Source organism: Strix aluco, chromosome 25, assembly GCF_031877795.1.
Source record: "Strix aluco isolate bStrAlu1 chromosome 25, bStrAlu1.hap1, whole genome shotgun sequence".
Taxonomy (NCBI): Eukaryota; Metazoa; Chordata; class Aves; order Strigiformes; family Strigidae; genus Strix; species Strix aluco.
The window spans coordinates 5,470,805-5,492,814 of NC_133955.1; the positions used below are offsets into that span (position 1 = coordinate 5,470,805).

The window sequence follows — 22,010 nt, forward strand, 5'->3', positions numbered from 1 at the left end:
TAACCCTGCTCCCTAGGATGGGGATGTCCAGCTCCTGTGTTTCACCCCCATCTGCACTCATCTTCGAGCTGACCTAAGGACCTTAGCTAAATCAGCCTGTGCTAGTTTCAGTCCAAACCTCCATTTTTATGGAGTTAGGAGGGCTTGAGTTGTAGCCTGCCAGGGTCCTTGTAACCCCCCCTCATTGTGCTCCTTGTGCTCCTGGAGTGGTGATGCCGAGGGGGGGCACAGGCCTGGTCCCACTGCTCTCTCCCTGGTGAGAACAAAGCAGCTTCCTCCCTCCTGCTTTTATCATAACACGCCACCTCCCGAGAGGAAAACAATTTGTGGGCCGATTTTGGTGCCCTGTCAAAGCCGCTCCTTTTTGAACTCATCCCTTCATTAGTTTCCATAAACACACCCAAATTGCTGCTGCTTGTGAAACAGGGAGGAATGGGCGTCCCATCCAGTTGCTGATTAGCTCAGGAGTCATCCAGGTTCAAAGGCTTGGTGAAGTCAGATGATGGCGGCCTTCCTCCCTCTGGCTTGTCCGGACCAGCGTGGTCTGCCTGGACCTGTGTGCCGTGGTCCGTGGCCCATTTTCAGGCTGGCATAGTCCGTGCCGTGGCCAGCTTGCTGTGGTCCTGCGTGCCGTGGCCCATGGCCAGCATTTGGGCCAGCAGGCAGAGCCAAGATCGTCTAAAATTTGGGTTGCTCACAGCCAAGATAAAAATACAGCTCTTACGCCATGGAGTGTTTAGCGAGGAGTCAGTGCTACCTGCGCAGCGAACAGCTCCCCCCGCCAGCCTTTTAATAGGTGACTCATCTACTATTTTTATTTTGCTTGTCATTTTTCTTCTGGTAGGATCGTGATAACTGGTGTACAAGCTGGGTTAGCTTGGGGGTGCATCCTTCTCTGCCCCCCACAAAGCCCTTTCTAGGCCTTCTGACGCTGAGCCGCAGTTCTCGGCGCGTTTTCTCTCTGCGAGATCCCCGAGCGCATCCCAGGATCAGCTCGGGGCCACGGGAGTGTGGGGGCACAGCTGGAGTGTGTGCTGGGGGTCCCGCTGCCCCCACGGGGTGCTTGAAGCAGCTCTGAAAAAGACTGATAGTAACTAAACCACACTCGTCTACCGCTGCTCACCTCCTCCCATTGAACTCTGGACTTGTTTTCTGCTGAGCTGTGCTGAGTTTCTGTTGGGATTTTTTATTCAGGCCGGGCAGGGAAGTGTCCGATTCAAGGAGCCTGGGTCAAATGTTGTTCTCTGTAATCAGAGATCGGTGCATTGCATAAATGAGCATGTGCCTTTGACGTGTCCTTAGTGAGAGCTCAGCCCTTTGCCCAGCACACCTGCCTGCACACCTGCCTGCTTCTGAGATGAGCTCTGCCAGCACAGCGGGGTCAAGGGCTTAAACCCAGAGAATGTCCCACCTAGAAACAACTTATGCCCCCTAAAAGCCCTGCTGCAGGGAGGAAGGGCAGCACGGGTGATACTGGCTCTCAGAGGAAAACACTCTCCTCCTGGCCCAGTGGTCTGGAGGGGTGTTTAATGCCTATTTAGAGTAAAAAGGCGGGTGGGCTTTAAGTCCTGTCCCCTGCACTGGTGCGTTGTCCCCCTGTGCTCCGTGCGAGGCTTCCCAGCCGTGTGCGTGCTGTAGCAGTGCTGTCAGTCCGTCCTCGCAGGAGCTGGGGCAGTTTTGGGGGCTGGTCTGTTGGGGAAAAGCAGATTGTACAAAGCCCAAATCAGCTGCGAGGAACGTCCTGACCCAGTGGCACCAACCACCCCAGGAGAGGGTCCCCCCAGGTCCGTGAGGATATTTTGGTTGACTCATGGCAAAAATGTATGTTTGATTTCTTTTGTGTGTTTGTGTGCTCCTCTTTCCTGGGGTCCCTTTAGCAGAAATTGGGCTTTTCTCAGTTCTAAGTTACCAGAAAAGCAACATCAGCATTGAGGATGCGAAACTGCTGGTTGGGGTTATTTGTGCCCTTCCCACAGACCAGTCCCGGTATTACTGTCCCTCCCTTGAAGCGCTTCTACCCCTGCCTGCCCTGAAGCTGGGAGGAGAGCTGGGCCCCCTCGAAACGTGGCAAATGGGACAGATTGCTCAGAAATGAGAAAGAGGAGTGGGGACGGGGATGGCACCGGGGTGGCCGCCGAGGCTCTGGGTTCTCCCTTGTTTGCAGCAGGAGGAGGGACAGAAGCGAACCCGGGCGCTGCTGAGCCTCCTCCCCGCACCACCACATTCGCGCAGGCCTTGGCCTCTGCCAGGTGCTTCCTGCCCTCTTTGTTTGCCGACGGGGCGATGGGAAGCGACCGGCTATTTCGGTTTGGCTGAAGCCAATCGGGTGCAGCCGCGCTCGCCTGTATCTGGGGAGACGCAGCCGGCAGCGCCCAGCTCTGGGAAAAGGGGGAGGTGTGGGCCCCGGGGTTCTCCGTCGCCTGCGGTGCTCCGGAGCCTGGATGATCTTCCCAGGATCTGCCAGAGCTGGAGAAACTTTGCAATCACGTGGCCTGGCAACGGGAAGATGGTTTGTGGGGTTCGGAGGGGTTGGTGCTGTGCCAAGCCCGTGGTGCTTTGGGTTGCAGCCCTCCGGCAGACTCAGGCATTGCTGCTGCTTGCACTGGCAATCTCCGGCATCGCCGTGGTTCTCACCAGCACACTCTGGCATTGCCGGTGTTTGTTGCCGTGCTGGAGCCCCCACAAGCTCTGCCTCCAGCTCTGCACCCCGCAGGGCTGAGCCAAGCCCTTCCCTGAGCCCCCGGGGCACGGGCAGGCAGCGGGTCCGGGGTCTGCCTTGGCATGTGGGCTGCTGGTGGTTTCTGTCCCTTGGCTGGGATGGCAGAGGGATTCCTGGCTGGGGACCGTGCTCCCTGCCTGCCCTTCCTCCTGACAGACCTTCCTCTCCCTCCTCTTCCCTCCTCCAGTTTCCAGCCTCCCTCTGCATCTGCACAGCGGCCACGGCCTTGAGCTCCCCACAGCCATGACCCATCTTATCTCCTCTTCTCCGAGCCCCCCCAACAGCCTCGCACGCAGCTGGGGACCCTGAACCAGCGCGAAGGGGAAGGCACCGCTCTGCCTGTCCAATCCTTGCTAAAAACTGAACCACCTGGTGGAAAAAAAAAAAAACAACAACAACCCTCCTTCCTCCAAAAAGGTCATGGGCAGATGTGAGCGCGTGTGCCGCAGCCGCCGCACGCCCACTTGCCTCCCCCCACACGGCGCAGTAACCGTCTCGGCGCTCGCGGCTTGCTGTGCTTGGAGGGACTCCAGCAGCAGATGGGGCAGGCTGCGGCGTTGCTTAATGCTAGCTTGAAATGAAAAAAATCCCCCCCCCCAACCAACCGCAAAACCTGCTGGCAGGCTCAGCCCCAGCCCTGTCTCCGCTCCCTGCCTTCTCACTTCCTTCCGTGACAGCTTTCGGGCCAGAGCACACATAGAGCAGGTCCTGTGCAGACCTTGGGTTTATTAAAAATTAAAGCAGGGAGGGAGAGGGGAAGGGGAGTGGGGGTCCCCAAGAGTGGGCACATCCCATGGCCCTGGGAAGGGTCATCCCCCATCGAGGTGAGTGGTTCAAATGGGACAAAAGTGGGGTCTGGAGAGGGACAGCCCACCCTGTCCCCCCTGTCCCCCCATTCCTGGGGTGTCACCGAGGGGCTCAGGGGTCCTGTGGGCAACTCCCCCCGGCCACCCCCCTGCTACGAGGGGCTCCCAAGGCTGGGACAGATGGGCAGGGGGAGAGGAGCTACTTTCAGCTGCTCTTTTTTGTTTTCCACCGAGTGTCCCATGGGGACAGAGCCGTCTCCATCCCCATCCCCGGCCCCATCGCAGCCCCCTCCGCAGCGGCTGCTCCCCTGCGCCGGGGCTGACTCCAACGCTCCCATTTACGACCCGTTGGGGGATAAAAGGGGCTTGTTGGCGGCAGCGAGCAACTGGTGTGCGGGGACAACTGTTGCCATCTGTCTGGTGGGGCGGTGGGGGGGCCGCAGCGGGGCTGGGGCCGAGCCGGGGCCGGGGTTTTGTTTCTCCTTTCATGCACCACTAAACTTTGCACCTTTTGTTTCCCAGCGAAGGGCTGAGAGCCGGGGAGAAAAGAGGCCTCTGCGCCGCACGGGTCAGGGCAGAGCTCGCTCAGCTCGCCGGGGGGGTTGCATACGATCCTTATTAAATATTATAATAGTAATTATTGTTATTTGAGGAGTCTGTCAGTGTTGGGCAACGCAGTACTGAACCCCCTCCATCCTCCCCCCGCCACGCCGCCCCCGCGCCGCACCCAGCGAGGTGCCCTGACATGTCCTGTGCTGCAGCAGGGAGAAGCCAACAGCTGCTGGTGCTGGCGGGGTGCATCCCTCGGGGACCCAGGGCTGCGTGGCCTTGGGGTGACACCTTGCAGGGTGCTGTGCCCTCGTCGCCAAGGGATGCAGTGGCAGTGTCACTAAGGGATGCTGTGCCCTCATCCCCCAGGGATGCTGTGCCCCTGTCCCCAGGGGATGCCATGCCCCTTGTCCCCAAGTGATGCTGTGCCCCTGTCCCCAAGGGACACCATGCCCCTTGTCCCCAAGTGATGCTGTGCCCCTGTCCCCAGGGGATGCCATGCCCCTTGTCCCCAAGTGATGCTGTGCCCCTGTCCCCAAGGGACACCATGCCCTTTGTCCCCAAGTGGTGCTGTGCCCCCGTCCCTGAGAAAACCCGTACCCTGGCAGCAAGGAGAGGGCAGGGCACAGGCAGCTGGATGGTGGGAGCAGCCAGAGGCTGCGTGTGCTGCCCCGGAGCAGTTTGTGGTTCCTGGTGGAGCGGTGTCTGTGTCTGGGACAGGAGCGCAGAGCCTGGGGCAGGTCCCAGCCAGGCGTGAGAGTCTCACCAGCTGCCTGGGTTTTGTTCAGGGCTTTGCTCCTCATCTGCTTTCTGCCGAGCCACGTCTCTGGGCTCAGCCTGGAGCTGGTAGCTGGGACGAGCCCTGCGTGTCTGGGCGAGCACATTTCCCAGCTCCAGGGAGCACCAGAGGAGGACTCATGGGGCTCCCTGCTCCACCACATCTCCACACCAGTGGCACCGACCCAGGAGTCCCTCATGGGCCATCTCCAGGCTTCGAGTGCATCTCCCCCAGTGCCCATGGCTCGTACTTACCTCATGTCCCAGCTGGCAGTAACGGGTCAGAAGGATTTAAGGGTGATGCTGGGGTCTGCGCCCCAGGACCCACCAGCTCATGTCGGGGTGTGTTCAGGCATCCCTCAGGGGGTTGTACCTGCCCCATCCCCTCTGCAAGGGCCACTCATCCCTGTGGGCATCCCCGGGCCTGGCACAGCAGAGCCCAGCCCTGCAGGGAAGGGGCAGCTCCCAGGGTTACTGCTGGGGGGATGCAATACCCGTGTGAATGCAACACCCGTGTGAACGCAACACCCGTGTGAACGCAACACCCGTGTGAATGCAACACCCGCTCCTTTGGGGAACCGCCGGGAAATGTGTTACTGGGAACTGGCTGCAGGCAACAATAATATCCCTAAGCCCTGCGCGTCCCTGGCGTTCCCAGCTGCCAGACCAAAGGCGAGGCCCATTTTCCCTCTGACAATGCCCTTTTACCAGGGAGTTTATTTCTATTATAGCACCGGATAAAACAGAAAAGGGGAAGGACGGGGCTGGAGCGGAGCAGCTGCCCTTGCTGACTTGTTTGCTGCTTTGTTGTGAGTTAAAAGGCTGGTTCGGAGCTGAGACACCGGCCGTGGTGCTCCCTTAAAGTGCGATGGCTGGTTGTCCCCCTCCTGGCCCCTGTGGGGGGACTGGCTGGGATCTGCCCCAGCAAATTCCCCCCTGGGTGGTCAGCAGAGACCGTGGCACTGTTTGGGGCACAGCCCAGGGGTGCAGTGTCTGCTGGGGGGTCTCTGTTGAGCTCCACCAGCATGCAGGGGGCTGAGCTTTCCTTTTTCTTCCTTTTCCCCTTCGGAGTGACTTCGGTGATGGGGTTCAGCTCCAGCCCCAAGACTGTGCTCCTTGATCCTGGTTGTGGTGTCAGAGCAATGCACCCCCTCTTAGCACTGGCCCAAAAACCTGCTGGGGCAGGAGGAGGGAGAAGGGTGATGCTGAGCCTGTCCCCCCGCGGCCGTGCCAGCCCTCAGCAGCGTTAAGGCTGGCAGCAGCCACTGCTGGGGAGGGCTGGGGGCCGCGGCAGGGCTGGGGCGCGGGGGCCACGCTGCCTTTTGAAGCAGAGACAAAGCCCGTCTTGATATTTACGGCACGTGCAGCGGGAGCGCGGGGTGTGCGGGGCTGCGGGACAGATGGCGAGTGAAACAAAAGGGGAGGCAAGAATGGGAGCTGAACAGATTGGGAATTTCCTGTCCATCCCTCTCCTCCGTGTTCAAACACTGCTGGGGAGCGAGACTGCCTTTCCCCAATGGTCCCCCCAAAGCAGTTGGTCCCTTGGGGGGGACTGAGCCCCACCAGCTGCTCTAGCTCCTGGGCTTTGCATCCCAAAATCCTGAGCCCCAAAATCCTGAGCCCCAAAATCCCAGCTCCGTTTTACTCCTGATGTGGCGCTGCGAGAGCAGGACCCCTCGGTTCCGCCAAGCCTCAGTCTCTCCTCTGTGAAATGGGACCCTGGCTCATTCCTGTGTGATGCCGGGGAGGTGAGGGGTCCTGGTGATCTCCGCTGGTGATGTGCCAGGCCCCTCCCTGGAGTCTTTACCCGCTGCCTCCACAGTTTTCTTATCTCTTCCCAGCAACGTCGCAGCTGCTGGGGGCCAGATCCAAGCAGCTTATTAATAATCAACTTTTATTGCTCGGCACATCGTGAGCACATCTGCAGATGGTCAGGCGTGGCGGTGGCAGCCGTGACCTGGCCACTGATCCTTTTGTCCTTACAACTCCTCCACTCAATAAAGGTTTTAGGTTAAGTCTGAGAAGAATTGAGCAAAGGGAAGCGCCGAAGGACGTGACGCCGAGTTACACTTCCCTGGGCCGTGACTCACGGCAGAGCTGCAATCGTTCACATGCCGAGTTTGAGGTACAGGGACGATGACGTGCTCGGAGGTCACGTCCCTTGGCTGGGGGGTGGCTCTGGCTCTGCCCACCCCCAACTCCTCCAGCCACGTTAGGGTCAAACCCATTGCCCGCTGCCTTCCTGCTTTTTTGTGTACTTCTCCAAAGGAAAATATTTTGAGGGGTTGTTTTTAAACACAAATCCTGCACTTCCTAGGAAAACATCCTCCTAAAGGGGTGTTTGCAAGCAGCCTGGGAAGTGTTTGAGTTGAGGGATGCTGTAAAGGGGAAAAAAAAAAAAAGTGAGGAGCGGAAGAGAATGGGAGGGAAGAGGCTGGAAAGAAGTGGAGATGAAATTTGGGGGTTTTCAGGGGAGCTCTGAAGAAATCCTGCCTGTCTCCACGGAGCACCCTGTGGGAGCTGCTAGTTTTTGGGGTCTTGTGCAGGAACAGCCCCAGGGCCGGTGCCCAGGTCCAACACTTGTGGCCTGAGCCCCTCTGCGGACGTGGGGTGATGGCGGGGGGTAGCGGGTCTGGCAGGAGCAGCGAGGTATCTGTGACATCCCCCCCCCAGGAGAGCCCGGGGGATGAGTCCACAGTCCAGATATGACCGGGGCGGGGGGGGGGGCGGGGGGCTGCAGCTGCTGGTACCTCCTGCAACAGCCCCACAAAGCTTCTGTGCTCAGGGCACACCTCCAAGGGGGCTGGAGAGCTATTTTTTGGTTGGTTTGGGGTTTCCCCCTCCTTTATGCTTCTGTGTGGATCTGGACAAAGCCCTACGTTCCCCCCTCCTCCTCCTCCTCCTCCTCCCCAGTGAGATACAGGCTGCTGGGGCCCCTTGGACCCTGCACCTCCTCCCAGCAACAGGAGGAGGAGGAAGGGGATGAAGAGGGGGGCCAAGCCCCCATCCCTGTTATCCTCATCACAACAAGGCTGTGACTGGGCACCCACAGGCTTGCCCAGGACCAGGGGGGTCCTCCCCCACTTTTGTGGGGGAAAGGGGGAGATGCAGGGCAGCAGGTTACACTGACCCTCTGCCCCCTCGCGTCCACTCCTGTGGGAAGCAGAGCCAGGGCCCAGCTGGTGTAAACCAGCAATCCCAGTCACGCTGCGTGGATAAAGCAGCTGCTGGAAGCAGCATTGGGTGATTGTTTCTCCTGGGTTTTGTTCTGCTGCCACCAGACCCCGCTGCCACCAGACCCTGCTGCCACCAGACCCCACTGCCAGGTCCCCCCTGAGGTGATGGGCTGGGGCCTCCCTACAAATACCCCCTGTACCTGCAGCCCCTTTGGCTCCTGCAGGCTGGTGTTGACTGGGGAGGGATTGTGGGTGCTCTGAGGGCAAAAACCTGACCCAGGAACAAGGAGTGGTGTGTGCCGGCACCTGGGCAGCTCCCGAGCTCAGGGAGGAGGGTGGTGCTTGGCTGGTTTGCAGCTGGATCCTGTAAACATCCTCCTCTGCCTCTTTTGGAGAGCGTGGAGACGTGGTGTGGGCTCGGGTGCTTGTAGTCCTGTCCCTGTCCCCTTCCCACTGGTCTGCTGGATGCTGCCCCAGGGAAGGAGGGTGACGGTGGGCTGTGGCACCTGTCCTGGGGGCTGATGACAGAAAGATCAGGGCTGGTCCCTGATGTCAACAGGCACCTGCATCAGCTGGGGTCTGGAGCATCCTCCCTCTCTGCAGAACCCGCTTGCCCCCACGCTGTGCCGCTGCCAGCCTCAGAAGGAGCCCGGCACAAGCACCGCTCGCCTCTTGCTATATCAGAAGCAGGGTCAGGTTTGCCTCCCTCTGAGCCCTTTTTTTCCCTGGGGGGAGCTGGGTTTCACCCCATGTCTCAGCACAGCCTTGCCCGAGCAAGTCCTGACTGTGGTGGGCAGCTCCTGAATCTGGGTGGTGCTCTCTGGGGACGTGGCCTTGGGGAGGGGAAGCCAGGGCCACCCTGCCAGCCTGGACAGGGCCACATGCGATGGGCAACGCCGACATCTAGTGACAGCCCTGGGGTCCCCTTGGTTCAGGGTCCCCAGTCCTCTGAATTCACAGCTCTGTGGGGAGGGAGGTTTGGCTGTGGGAGGTCACAATAAGGACGTGGGTGTCCCTGTGCTGCCCTGGGACACAGGAGAGGATGGAAAGGGGGTGGCCCGAGGGTGTGGAGGGGGGTTGTCTTGCTTTTCCTCCTGCTTGGCTTCTGCAAGAGCCTTGACTGGAGTTGGGGGAGCTGCCCTGGCCAGGGCCAGGGCTGTTTGGGAAGGCCAGTGGGGAAACCCACCTCCTGCACCCCACGGAGCGCCCACAGGCTCTGCCTCCCCGGCTGGCACCAGCCCAGAGCCAAGCGAGGCAGAGGAGAGGTCCCCAGGCTGGGAAATGGCACTTTCTGTGCAACTCCAGATCGGTAAAAATCCTGCCCATGAGAATTTTTTTTTTTTTTAAGCATCCTCCAGTTTAGCTGTTAAAAATAAGCAGGGCTTAAGACTGGAGAACATGAAAGCATCCAGAAAATAACGACCAGAAGTACTGTGCCAGTGGCACCGCCGTCCCTTCCCTCTCTCAATTGACACTTCTCCATGTGTATTTTCTCCTTCTATAAATGTCTTTGCATGGTCCCCATCTGGGATGTGCTGGAGCGGCAGCTCCTCGGTGCGGGGAAGGCAGCGTACGCACATGTCTTGTCTGGTACAACCACTAGACGGCAAATCCAGCCCGGATTACAAAAATCTGGTCTGCAAGAGGGGAGGTTGCAGCGCTCAGAGCAGCCCGGGTGCTCAGACCCTGGTCTCTGCGTTTGGGATTCCTCAGACACGTTTCGTGCAGTTACAGAAAGGGCTTTATTCGTCAGTATGATATCTACAGTTCATGCGTCGGTGATAGTACAGGTTTTTTTGGGTTTTTGTTTCTATAGTGTTAGCATGCAGTTTAAATGCGGAGGGTCTGGATGACCTCTTCAGCTTTGCAGGTCATCTCCAAAGCTCAGCTGCCCCTTTGGTTCACAAACTAAACCGTCCAAGGAACCAAGTTGGGTGTGTTTAGCTTCTGGTGAATTCAAACGTGCTGCGGGTGCACGTGTCACTATGATTTTTAAAATTTTTTTTAACTGGGAGACCCCAGTTGCCTGGGCAGGGAGGGAGCTCAGAGCCAAGCCGGTGGGTGGGATGGACCTGGGCGTCCGGGGGTGACGGCACCAGGAACTGCCCCATCCCATGTCCCCTGCCCTGAGCCAGTGGTCTGGGAGGAAGATGTGACGCCCCCCTTGGCCACAGCCCGCGAACAGGCTGTTTCTCAGGGTGTTTCTCTCTAACCTCAGCAGCTGACAGCCACCCGGCAGCAGGAGGAAATGTTTCTCTCCTTTATTTCTGGAGCAGGAGGCTGGTGGAAGGGGGAAAAATGGAGGGAGAAGAGTGGGTTTGCTCTTCCCATTGCTGAGGGATGCTGGCAGCCAGAAAATCTTTAACCCTTTACTTGTGCAGCTCCCAAATGCTTCTCCCAGTGACCTCTGGCACCTGGTCCAGGGTGAGTCGGTTTAGATCTGCTGGTTCTGCAGGACCCACACCTGAACCCCTCCCCGCTGGGGTTGGATGCTCAGCGCCATGTTTTGGAGGTGGGATGAGCTTTCCCCCCGTGTTTTCCCCACCGTGTCCCACCCAAACCGGGGGAGGGGGTGAACGGGGGGTGGCTGTCGTGGGTCAGAGGGGGAATGGTGCCACGACCTGTCCCACCCTGTGTGGCCGGAGAGCCGGAAAGAGGGAACGTTTGGGGAAGAACGGCTCCTGCCCACCCGTGTGGGCTGGTGTTGGAGTACCCTTATTGCACTATTGCGGAAGCCAAGTCAAACTGTCAAGCTGCATTAAAATGGGAGTGAGCGTCTCCCCAGGAACGGGGGAGCCAAGTCCTGAGGATGGGGAAGGGGCCGGGGCGTGGCCGGGCTAGATCTCGATGATGGTGGCACGTCGCAGGCACAGCGGGGCGTCGGGGGGCACCGCGTTTCGCTTGATCTCATTCCCATCGAGCCGCAGGACCTGGAGCCTGGAGTAGTTCATGACGTCCACCACGGTGCAGAAGCTGCTGATGGAGAACTCTGCGGGGGGGGAGAGGAGATGGAGAGCTGAGCACAGCATCGGCCCCAGCTCTAACCTTCATAATGGGACTGATCTCTGAGGAGTGATGTGAGAAATGTGAAGGGGGGCTGCTCTGGAGATGGGTCTGAGGGGACCGACCTCTGAGAGCTGGTTTATGTTAAGGTGAGGGGGAAAAAAATTGAGAGCACCCCCAAATCACCAATTATTCCTGCAAATTTGGACTCAACACCCTCCCCTCTTAAGCTAAAAGGTGACTGATGCTCCAAGCTGCAGTCAGGAGCCCGTAAATTTGTGCCTATTCAAGGATTTGGAAGCGATGGCAGCGCCCGCCCCTGGCTGCCTTTGCCCAGCTTGGCTGGAGCGCTCGTAGGAAAAAAGCCGGGTGGAGTCAGATGAAAATCCTCGCTTTTTATCAGGAATTGCCTTTGCAGCCTCTTTCGTGAGGCTTCATACGCTGCAGCGTCCAGGCTCTGACTCCCACTGGCCACCAAAGGACCACCCAGGCAGCGTGTCCGGGAGGGGGGACATCCCTGTCCCTGCCCCATCCCATGCCTGCAAACATCCCCTCTCCCTTCCTCTGCCACCCGCTGCTGCCAGCACCAGGCAGGGAAACTCCAGCCCTGCCTGGGCTGGGTTTGGAGGGAGGAAAAGGGAGCAAACTCCAAAAATTTTGTGCAAGATTTGGGAGAGAAGCGACCGACTAGAGGGCAGCAAAGCTCCAGGCCGGGATGGTGCTGGGTAAGGCAGTGGGGTGCTGGGGGACCCACAGGCCGGGGGCTTGGGGGGCTACAAACCCTGTGGTGTGGCAAGTGGGGACCTCCCAGTATGGCTGGAGGGGCATGACCCCAGCCCCGATGCCCCATGGGGTGGGATGTGCCCCCCAAAAAGGTTGGTGCTGCACGCCTGGACCTGCAGCCCCTCGCTCCTGGGGGTGCTTTAAAGGTCAGCGGCAAAACCTGCAGCTGGAGGAAAAACTGCGGTAAAGCCTGAATGGCTCCGCGGTGGTTTCATGGCATTTGTGGGCAGACGTTAACAGCTACAAATTTTGAAAGCAAACATTTGGGAATCTGTTCTTGTTTTTGTGTTTCTGTCGGTTTCCCGGTGCGGGGTTGTGTTTCCTCTGCAACAGCTGATGGCTGCGCTGACACATCCCCATCCCCATCCCCATCCCTATCCCCATCCCCATCTCCATCCCCAGCCTTGCTCGGGGGCTCCAGCACCTCTCCAGGAGGGTCCTGCCCTCGGGGCCTGGCAGGTGAGAGGAGCAAGCCTGGCTTTTTCCAGGAGATTGCTTCGTGGCTTTTTTTTTTTTTTCCTAGCTTATTTTTATAAATAGCAGCCCCAGAACAATCTGTTCCTTTTATTTATTTGTATATTAAGTGGAATGAATTTTGGTCCTGGCAGAAGATGCTGCGTTGATGGCTCTAATAACTAAGAGCTCCTGTCTGTCCCAGCCCTGGCAAGGATGTGCCCCTCGGCTGCAAACCGTGACCCTTGGGGGGGCTTTGGGGCCATGGGCTGGTGCCCTGAGAGGGTGGGGGGAGGTGGGCAGAAGGGGCTGGAGAAAGGGGGTGTGCTGGCCCCCAGCACTGCAGGGTACGTCCCTGTCCCCACATTAGCACTGACCAGGGCAACGTGTGTTCCCACATGCAGTGACCTGTGGGGACCCCCCACCTCTGTCCACGCTGTTGGTGACCCCTCAGCCTGTGTGCGATGCCGGACTAAAGCCACAGCCCCTTCCCCACATTGTGCATCAGCTTCTACCCACAGCTGGTTTCTGGCATCTCTAACCAGAAGATGCTCAGGCTTCTGCTAAATGCTCAGTAAAACCAGTGCAATGGCTTCGTGGGTCACACAGGAACCTTCAGAGCTGGGAGCCTCTTGGCTCCAGGTGTGTTGGGATGCAATAGGCCCCGTTCCTGCCTTGCTCAGGGCCACCTAGAAGTCTCCCAAATTCCAGCCTCCTGCTCAAACCATTATATCAGTCTCCCGCAGGGAGGGACAGGTTCTGCATCCTCATCTCCCCATCCCTCTACTGCACCACCATCCCCTGCACCACCGCGCTTTGGTCGACGCGTTTCTGCTCACCGTTGATTTGGTTCCCTTGAAGGTAGAGGTTCTCGAGGTTGGTGCTGACCCGGGGGATCTTCTGGAGCCTGTTGTAAGAGAGGTCCAGCTCGAGGATGCTGCTGCTGTTGAAAGTGTTGGTAGAGAGACCTTGATTTGTCAGGCTGTTGTGGGACATCCGTACATAGAGTAGCTTCGGAGACACCTTGAAATATTCATCAGGGATGGTGTTGATGTAGTTGTACTCTAGATAGAGCTGTTCCAAAGCCATTGGGAGCCCATCGGGGACTTTCCTGAGATGGTTGTAGCTCAGATCAGCAAGGATCAAGGACTTGAGCCCTTTGAGGGATGCTCCCATCTCAAAAATGTAGTTGTGGCTGAGGTACAAGGCTGTGAGGTTCTCCAGACCCTCCAGAGCATTAGAGGGGACCTTGGAGATCTGATTGTAAGACAAGTGGAGCTCTCTCAGGGACCGGGGCAAGGGGCTGGGCATCTTGGTTAGGTTGTTGTTGTTCATGTACAACCTCTCCAGGTTTTTGAGCTTGGCAAAGACCCTCTTGCCCATCTTCTCACTGGTGATCTGGTTGTTGTGCAGTGCGAGCCACTCCAGCTCCGTGGCATTGTCAAAAGCCCCCTCTTGGATGGCAGTGATCTGGTTGTTCTGGAAGTAGACATATTTCATCCGGGAAGGCACGAAGGGCAGGTACCTCAGGTTACGGGTGTCACAGTACATGGCTGATGAGAAGTTCGGGGGGCAATCACACTCTTGGGGACACTGCCAGGAAAGGGCTTGCTGCGGTTCAGGGCCAGGCTCTGCCTCCGTGTCTGGAGCTGGGAGGTAAGAGTACACGTAAGGGGTGTTCTCATCCTCGTAGTAGGGCATGTAGTTGTAGGAGGACATACGGGACTGCCGCATGTAGTACTGTAACCAAGCCATGTCTTCTTCTTCATTGTACTGGCCCAGGGAGGCTCCACAGAGCCCAGCGATGATCAGGACGGTGACCCAATGCATGGTGCTGATGCTGGAGGGACCTGGGGGGGTGAGAAATGGGGGGGAAAACCATCAGCAGTGTCAGGTCTGGTGTGAGGGCTAGAGGCAGGTGAGCTGCACCCCATGGCCTGGGAATCCAGCCGGTTTGGATGCGGCCGCAGCCCTGCGTGGGGTTGGTGGCATTTGGCAGCAGAGCTGGAGGACCAGGGAAACTGAGCGAATCCTACCCAAAAAAATGCGGCTGCAGACATGTCCCCTGTCTGCAGCTCCCTGATCTTCCCCCTTTTCACCTCAGGCCTGCTAGAAACCTCCATCCCAGTGGATATTCGCTTGCGAAATCTTTATTTATCTCTGTTACAACTGAGTAGAGGATGGAGATATGGGACACACAGTCTGAATTTGTGTAAGGTGACGCAGCTCTGCTCTGAGGTGTCCGGGATTTGCCTGAGCTGGCTCTGCACGGGGTGGGGGGGAGGAGAAAGGACTCGGCCGCTCTCCAGCCGAGCAGAGGAGAGTGGTAGCTGTGAGAACAGGTTGATGGAGCTCAAGGCATGTTTCGATGGAGCTATATTTATGCTACACTCGCTGGTGACATGATTCGCTGTGGGTTTCATCCAGCTCTCCCTTCCCCCACAAAAATGCAGGATGTTCATGCTGCTCAGGACTGATGTAAATCCTGGTAAACAAGTTCTGGCTTATTTTTGAAACAAAACCACTTTCAAGCTTAGATTTCCCAAGCTCAGCCCTGACAGGAAAAGGGGCAGCATCCACCGGCCCCTCGAGGCCAGTGTGACCAGGGAGGGAGGGAGCCGTCACCAGACCTTGTGCTTGGACCCTGCTCGGGAAATTCAGCCTGCTGAGGGCTGACATCCAGAAGAGAGCCAGGCTGAGGGCTCGGAGCAAGGCAAACCTGTCCCTGAGCCTGGCGAGGGCTTCGCAGCCACCCCGTGCCATGGCCAGGGCGGTGTGCCGGCACGCCGTGGCACTGACTCCAGCAATGGCCGTTCATCCCGACTCCTCGTCTCGGGACTAAACGAGCACACAGAGCGGCCTGGAGCGAGGCAGCTTGAAATGCCTCCAGGAAATACGCGGGGCCGTGCTGTTTCGGAGGGGGAGAGGAGTCGCTCCTGCCTGCTGGCTCCTATATACGTGGCTGGGAGCGCAGAGCTTGGGGCTGCTGGTGCAATCGCTGCCAGCTCTGCTCCGGCAGCCGTGGCGCAGCCAATGTGCCAGCACGGGCCAGTGTCCCTTCTCGCTGTGCCAGGGGGTGGCCGTGGGGTCCCCCGATGAAACCTCGCTTCGTCCCCACCTTGCAGTGGGGAGGAGACGTCTCACCCGGCAGACAAAGAGGGCACAGTTTGCTCCGAGGCAGCGGCTGCCTTGCCACCGAGGCACCCTGGCAGGCTGCTCGTGCTGGAAAAAAAAGAGGGATTGAGGTGGCGACGGGCAGGCATGGCTCCCTCGCTTTCTCCTTCTCTCCCTCCTTCCCCCTCCGCGTGCTCGCACAGCCGAGGGGCAGATGAGACGTGGTCCTCCGCGATGCTGTGTGCGACGGGGGAGCTTGGCAATCACGGAGGAGTTTGTTCTCCTCCTTCCTCCTGCTCCAGGGCACTCTGCCCGCTGAAATACCAGAGCCGCCCTGCTCCACGCAGGGGCTTCTCCACCCATGCAGAGCAGCTTGGCAGCCCCTTCCCGTGGGGGCCCCTCCGTGTGGGACAGGACCGATGCATGGGGTCCCTCCAGTTTTTCTAGTGCCCCCCTTCAACATACTGGTGACCCTGGAGCCTGTCCTCAGCTGACACCGCTGCCCCCCGCTTCATTTGAAGGCTGCTGTTCCCCTCCCCAGTGGGCTTCAACCCTGGTTTTGGGGTGGGATCTGAGCTGAATGTGCCGGCCACGAGATCCATGTCATCTCCTGATGCCCACGCTCCTGTGCCAGAGGCTGCCGGGCTAATGGGGTCAGCTCCTCACCCCGAGAGGGAGCAGCTTTTAGAACAAGGGGCTTCATGGTCTGTGGCCATCCATGGCCTCGGCCCATTGCTGCTCTGCCAGGTGTGAAACCAGCTCCCCCTTCCCCTGCACCCTGGCAGATGGGACGGGCAGAGCTGTGCCGGGCAGGGAGCAGGCACCTGCGTGTCGGTGGCCGTAGGTGTCCAGCTCCCAGCCAAGTGGGCAAGGAGCTGCCAGAGGGGCAAGAGATGTGGGCAGCAGGAGAAGACTTCCCCGCCGCCGCGGCTCGGGAGCGTTGGCTTTCAAGCTGTGCCACCCGTGTCGCTGGCATGTGCTTCGCGTGGCAGCTGCCCGCCCGCCGAGGCAAGGGTATGGAAATCAGGCTTTTAAAAAAAAAAAAAATCATAATAAATATAGAGACAGACTTACCAAGCTAAGAACCTCCTTTCCAAAGCCTCGCTGCTCTTCTCCGGGATCTCCCGTGTGTCAAGCAGCATGTGAGTGTGTCTCCCGATTTGCAAAGGCTGGTGCCCGCCCTAGATCCCAGATCAAATATTGTGCTTGCAGGTCACGGGCTCGGCAGGTTTTTTGGGGAGTGACCTCCCAGCAGCAGCCAGTTTGCAGGAGAGACTGAAGAGACCCTAACGCTGCCTGGCGTTATAAATAACCTGCTTTTTCTTTCCTCCCTCTCTCTCTCTCTCTCTCTCTCTCTCCCGTCTTTTCTCATAGGAGTGTTGGCACTTTTCAGGCTCTCTCTGTTTAACGAGTTAGTGGAATCAGGGATGTTGTTTTTAAAAGGGCTGTTGTTAGGTCTCCTGTGTTTCTCATCAGGAAGCGATGAGGAGGCCTCTGGCCAGATTAAAATATATCTGATTTTGAGGCGCTGAGGATGTGATTCTTGGGGAGAAGCGAGAAATTATCTTTAACTTTTGCAGCACCAGGAGAAGAGACGTTAGTGCCTGCTCTGTCTGCAGCCTGGGATTCTTCCCCAGGAAGCCTCAGTTTATGCAGTCCTGCTATTAAATATTTAGGATAAACATTTCCATGAACGATAAGGCTGCAGCATCCAAGGTAAACAAATTGCCTACCAAAGGGCCACTGTGACAGCAGGAATTTGCCTTCAGCTTGGCAGGAGAGAGATGCCAAGCTGGCATTTCTGCAGGCTGTGCCTATCGGCCTGGGATGGGGGGGTCATCGTCCCCCTCCAAGGCTGACCTGGGGGTGGGTGTGGGGGGACAGGGCAGGAGTGTTGTGGGTGCTGAGGGTGACCCATGGTTGGGCAGAGACACAAGAGCTCACAGCTCTCCCTGCCACAGGGCTCATCGTCTCCCAGTGCCAGCCTTGCCTTGGGGGGTCCTGCAAAGTGGGGGAACGGTGGGCGCTGTCACACCCCCCGCCCCAGTCCCCATCCTGGCTCTCTGTGCACTTCAGCTTTGGAGACAGCTCTTCCAGGGCTGGCGAAGCATTTCCTCCCACAAGGAAAGGAGAGGAGGAGCCCCGACCACCCATTGCCATCCCATGCCCAACTCCAGCAGCACGCCCAGGTCCTCCCAGGAGCCTGGAATGACTTAGTGAAGCTCAGCAGGTGCCAGACTCCCTCCGGGCTTGCTTTCTCCCTGCTTTCCATCGAAATTTCCCAGCCAAAACATCCTCTTCCCCTGGGGAGCCTTGCAAAGATCCTTATCGCTCCGAAGGTCCTTGTTGTAAGGAGGAGGAATGTGCAGGCTGGTTGGCAGCCGGGGTTGCGAGGGACACGCTGTACAGTGGGGACTTTGCCAGAAAGCCGGTTTATTTGGGAAGGAAGAGTGTGCCTGGAAAGCACAGCTCGCTGCACTGCAGCGCGGGGCTGGGATCTGCAAGGAGGGAGAGGATTCAGAGAAAGCTTTGCCTTTGAGTGGGAAAAGAGGACAGGGGGTTTGTGCTGCCTAAAAGGAGGTAAAACCCTTGTAGAAGGGGGCGGGGGGGGGCATTAATTTGGCTGGCAACACTTCTTCTTGCCCGTCGAGCATTGCCACGGTGCGGGGCAGCTGGAGAAGGGCTCTCACCACGGGCAGGGAGGTGATTTGAGGCTCTGGGCTGATGCGGAGAATGACCCTGCTCGGAGGGATTTGTTCCCGCTGCCAGGGAACTCTTTTCCAGCGAAAATGGTGGGGAGGGTAGTGGCAGCCAGTAACATCTGCTGCTCGGCACTCGGATGGTGTCAACCAACGTCACATCTCTGGCAGCTCGAGGTGTCCTGGTGGCCAACAGCTCAGAGGCTTTCGCAGGGCTTGGATATTTTTCTGGAAAAGCAGATTGTCCCCAGCTTGGTTAGATAAGGAGTGTGGCTTCTCCATCTTCTGGAATTTAAAAATATTCATGACCCAGGACATGCCCCCTTGGGGGAGGCTGTTCTGCAGCTCCTGCTGTGGGTGCCAGGGGCTGGTGGTCCCCTGGGCGATGCTGAGGAGCTCTCCCCGCATGAGCTGGCTCCGAATGGTGCCATTCCCTACGGTCACATCCCCCTTTCCCAGCCTAAACCAGAAAATAACCACATGCTTAAGCTCAGTTTGTACGTTCCCCGCAGTCACCAGGACTTTCTGTTGAATCCCATTCTGACCAGCTTAGGACTATCTCAGGGAAGTGAAAACTCGCTGTCTGAAGAACCACATACATCTTTTTTTTCTCCATCCAACCTTGAAATCTCATGCTCCAGTTGTCCAGCATCTCCCAAGCTGCTAGCAGGGCTCTCCTGCTTGGTCCGTTTGCCTGGTGTGAGGTGGGTGTTGATAAGACCTCGATGTTACTGCTCATTTCAGGCCAGTAAAAAACAGCTCCTCTTGGTTCCCAAGTGATTTCCATGAAACTTTTTCAACATCTCCTCCTACAAACACCTCTTCCCTATTGCTGACAGTTCAAAGAAAGCCCTGAACTGATGACAGGAGCTGGGAACATGCTGTCCTGCTTGCTCCAAGCCAATGGTCCCTATCACTGCATAATCTCATCCGGAGCAGTTACTCCAACGGTCACAGTCTGCGTCTCATCAGGGCCAGCCAGATGCCTGTGTTGGTTTGCTTTGGTTTTCTAAACCAAACTGATGTGAACAGTGTCTATTTTGGTTGGTTTTGTTCCAGTTGTTTTGATCAAATGCTCTTGAGCTTTGTATTTGAAACCACTGAATCTGGCCCGAGTTTGCCTTTAATTTGCAAATCCTACGCTTAGAGCCGGGAGCGCTCTCTTCTCCACGGATGGACAGGGGTTTGTCAGGATGCTTTTGGCGTGGGGACCGAATGCTTCACAGCATAACAAAGAAACAAAAGTCTCTGATGCTCCTGCTAAGGCTAAAGTTCATTCTGCCTGGATGAAGAGAGAACTACTAAACCTACCGTGGGCATCCAAAAACAGCGACTGTCAGAAGCACAGCTACTTCTGAGCAGCTTCCTTTTTTACTCATGGAAATGTTATTTCTGCCTCTTCCACATTTCCAAGAAGTTTCAGCTCTGCTGGAGCTGTTGCCTGCTCTGTCCTCCCACTCATGCTATTTTCTTTAATTTCCATGGCCCTCCTTGTCCTGGGTGGGGGTTACCAGTCCCGCTGGGCTCAAGGGGCTTGAAGACAGGGCTGCTTGTGTTGCAGCGTCACCATGGCTGCCTGGCAGGTCCTGCAGGTCCCCTCCCAGACCTTGTCTTTAAAGGCACATCCCTGAAGGGTGAAGGTCCCAGCTGCTCTTTTAAGGGACTCCAGTGACCAAAGTCCAAGTAGAGGCCAAGGAGAGCTTGGCCCTTGGCATCTCCAGCCTTGCTCAGGCAGGGTGGGTGGAAATGCGTGGGGCATCGCCTGCAGAGTCTGCGTGGTGGAGAGGCCAGTGAAGCTGTGATCCAGAGCCCCTGCTTTGCATCAGGCCTCCCGACCAGGCTCGTGCTACAAACACCTGAGCAGAAAGGCATTGGAGCCGGTGCCCAGCATTCTGTGGCTCCCAGGTCTGCATGGTCTTTCTGGATGTTTGCAACCAAACCTCCTCTTCCTCACTAGTCCTGGCTCTTTCCAGCCTTTGTAAAACACAGAGAGACTTCTCGTGCGGGCACTGGCAGTGAAAGCTCTTCTTCAGGTGCCTCCCCATTGCTCCATCCCTCCATGCCATGCGGGGAACCCTCTCCTTCCTCTAACCATGCCCTGGAGCGAGAGCGCTGGTGTCTGTGGGGCAGCTTGGGGTCTCCTGTGCCTGGGGGAGCAGTCCCGTGGCTTTCAGAGAGGTTATCATCTTGGCTGCCACCCCCAGGGCTGTGCTGCTCCTTTTCAAAGGGCTCTGCTAAACCAAACTCACCTGCAAACCTTCACCCGATTTCTGAGGACACAATGCCAGCAGGCAGAGGAAAGTCAGGCAGGGAAATGGAGTCCTTAGGGGGTGCAGGCAGTGGGTGGGGGGGGAGCAGGGATGATCGGGTACCTTTGGGCTCAGCCTCAGCCTAGTTGGGTGGAGGGAACATGCTCAACATCTGGCAAGTGTCTGCACCGGGCGGCTGCAGCCTCCTCTCCAAAAACGCAAAGGTCAGTGTGGAAGGGCAGGGCGAACCCTCCCTCGACCTCCCTTCTCACCCCAGCCTCCCTTTTCCCTTTTTTCTTTTTTAGCGATACATTCTTCAGCCCAAACAACATTCTTGGACTGAGATTTGAGGCAATCTGGAGGGAGTCGGTCACTCGGAGACGGCGCGACTGCCGAGCGAGCCCTGGGGCTCTGCTGGAAACTCTGACTCGGGCGCAGGCTGCCGGGGCGATGCTCTCACCACGGCTCCCGTGTGTCAGCACAGTCCGATGCTCCCGGGGCTCCTGGGGTCACCCAATTTCCATGGGAGGTGCTTTAAATCTTCTCTTGAGTGCAGCGAGCTGCGATGGCTCAGCCCAGGCTTTCCCTGGCTAGAAACGGGACGACAGGCAGCCCTCGGCTGGGAATTCTCGCCTGCTGTCTGCTCCCCTCCTCTCCCTCCCGTGGGACACCCGGGGTTGTGAAATCAGTGGCCGACTGCAGCCCCACTCGCTCGCTCACTCGCATCCCACGCCCCAGCCCCAGCTGCTCCGTGGCCACGGGGCTGCAAAAAAAGCCTGCACCAGAGAGGTGACACGGAAAAGAAAGGGATTGCCAGCTCCCGGCCCTCACCCGTGTCCCCTTGTCACTGCTCCGTCCCCTGCCCTGGATGTGCCATGTGTACCCGGTGCCACCCCCGAGTGACGCCTGCCTTTGCACGGTGCAGAGCAGTCCCACAGTCCCTGTCCTCACTCGTCCATCCCATCACAGTCCAGGCTGTGCAGTAGCCACAGGCAGCTCTGATTTGCCTCCAAATCTCTTGGTGGGGGGCACAGGGGAGGGAGGGCAAACCCCAAATTGCCCCTTACCCTCCCCAGCCACTGCCTGTGGACGGCCGCCAGCGCTGGGAAATTTTGGTCTGGCTGGGGAAGCCTTTGCCCCATTCCACCATAATTACAGGCTGCCTTCAGGGCTCTGGAGCCTGATGTAATAACTCCCTGGTCTCTCGGGGTCTGCGGGTTATTATGGGGTGGACTCAACCATCCCAGCACCCAGACCCAGGAATGTCCCTGCAGCCTGTCCCACAGCTCCCAGCCCCATGGATGTGGCTCTGGGTACCCGATGGTCTCAGCGTGTGTGCTTTCATCCCCCTCCCTGCAAACCCAAGACACTGGATTTCTTAAATCTCCATTTACAGCCTCCAGTGTCTCTCCCCTTGCAGCGTGGCTGGTGCTCTGGGCTGTGCTGGGAGAGGATGTCTCAGCACAAAGAGGGTCAGAGCTTATTACAACCACTGTAAAATGTGTTTGAAAAGGTTAAGCGCTTAATTTGGAACAGAGCTGGAAACTATGAAGTGTTTCCTCATCCCGTCGCTCCCTCGCCTGTCCCTGGATGTATGCTTTACCCTGCTAACATCTCCATGGCTGACACAGGCTGGTTACGAGCACACAGCAAAATATACTTGAGAGCCTCCGGGTTTTGCA

General features: G+C 57.9%; 1 protein-coding gene across 1 annotated transcript; it reads right to left on the minus strand.

Annotated features, from left to right (window-relative positions):
- Positions 1–9,751: 9,751 nt before the first annotated feature.
- FMOD (fibromodulin) lies at positions 9,752–16,728 on the minus strand. The gene is made up of 3 exons (XM_074850126.1): positions 16,455–16,728; positions 13,106–14,116; positions 9,752–11,016 (listed from the first exon to the last, which is right to left on the minus strand). Exons 2-3 carry the CDS (start codon positions 14,094–14,096, stop codon positions 10,865–10,867), a joined length of 1,143 nt encoding a protein of 380 aa, XP_074706227.1. The 5' UTR covers positions 14,097–14,116; positions 16,455–16,728; the 3' UTR covers positions 9,752–10,864.
- Between the last annotated feature and the right edge of the window lie 5,282 nt (positions 16,729–22,010).

What these genes read in the sequence shown, in the direction of transcription:
- FMOD (XM_074850126.1), bottom strand. Translation starts at nt 14,096, where the DNA reads ATGCATTGGGTCACCGTCCTGATCATCGCTGGGCTCTGTGGAGCCTCC. An exon ending in TCAAGGGAACCAAATCAACG is followed by an intron (nt 11,017 to 13,105) that starts GTGAGCAGAAAC and finishes CCCCCCCCGCAG; the next exon opens with AGTTCTCCATCAGCAGCTTC.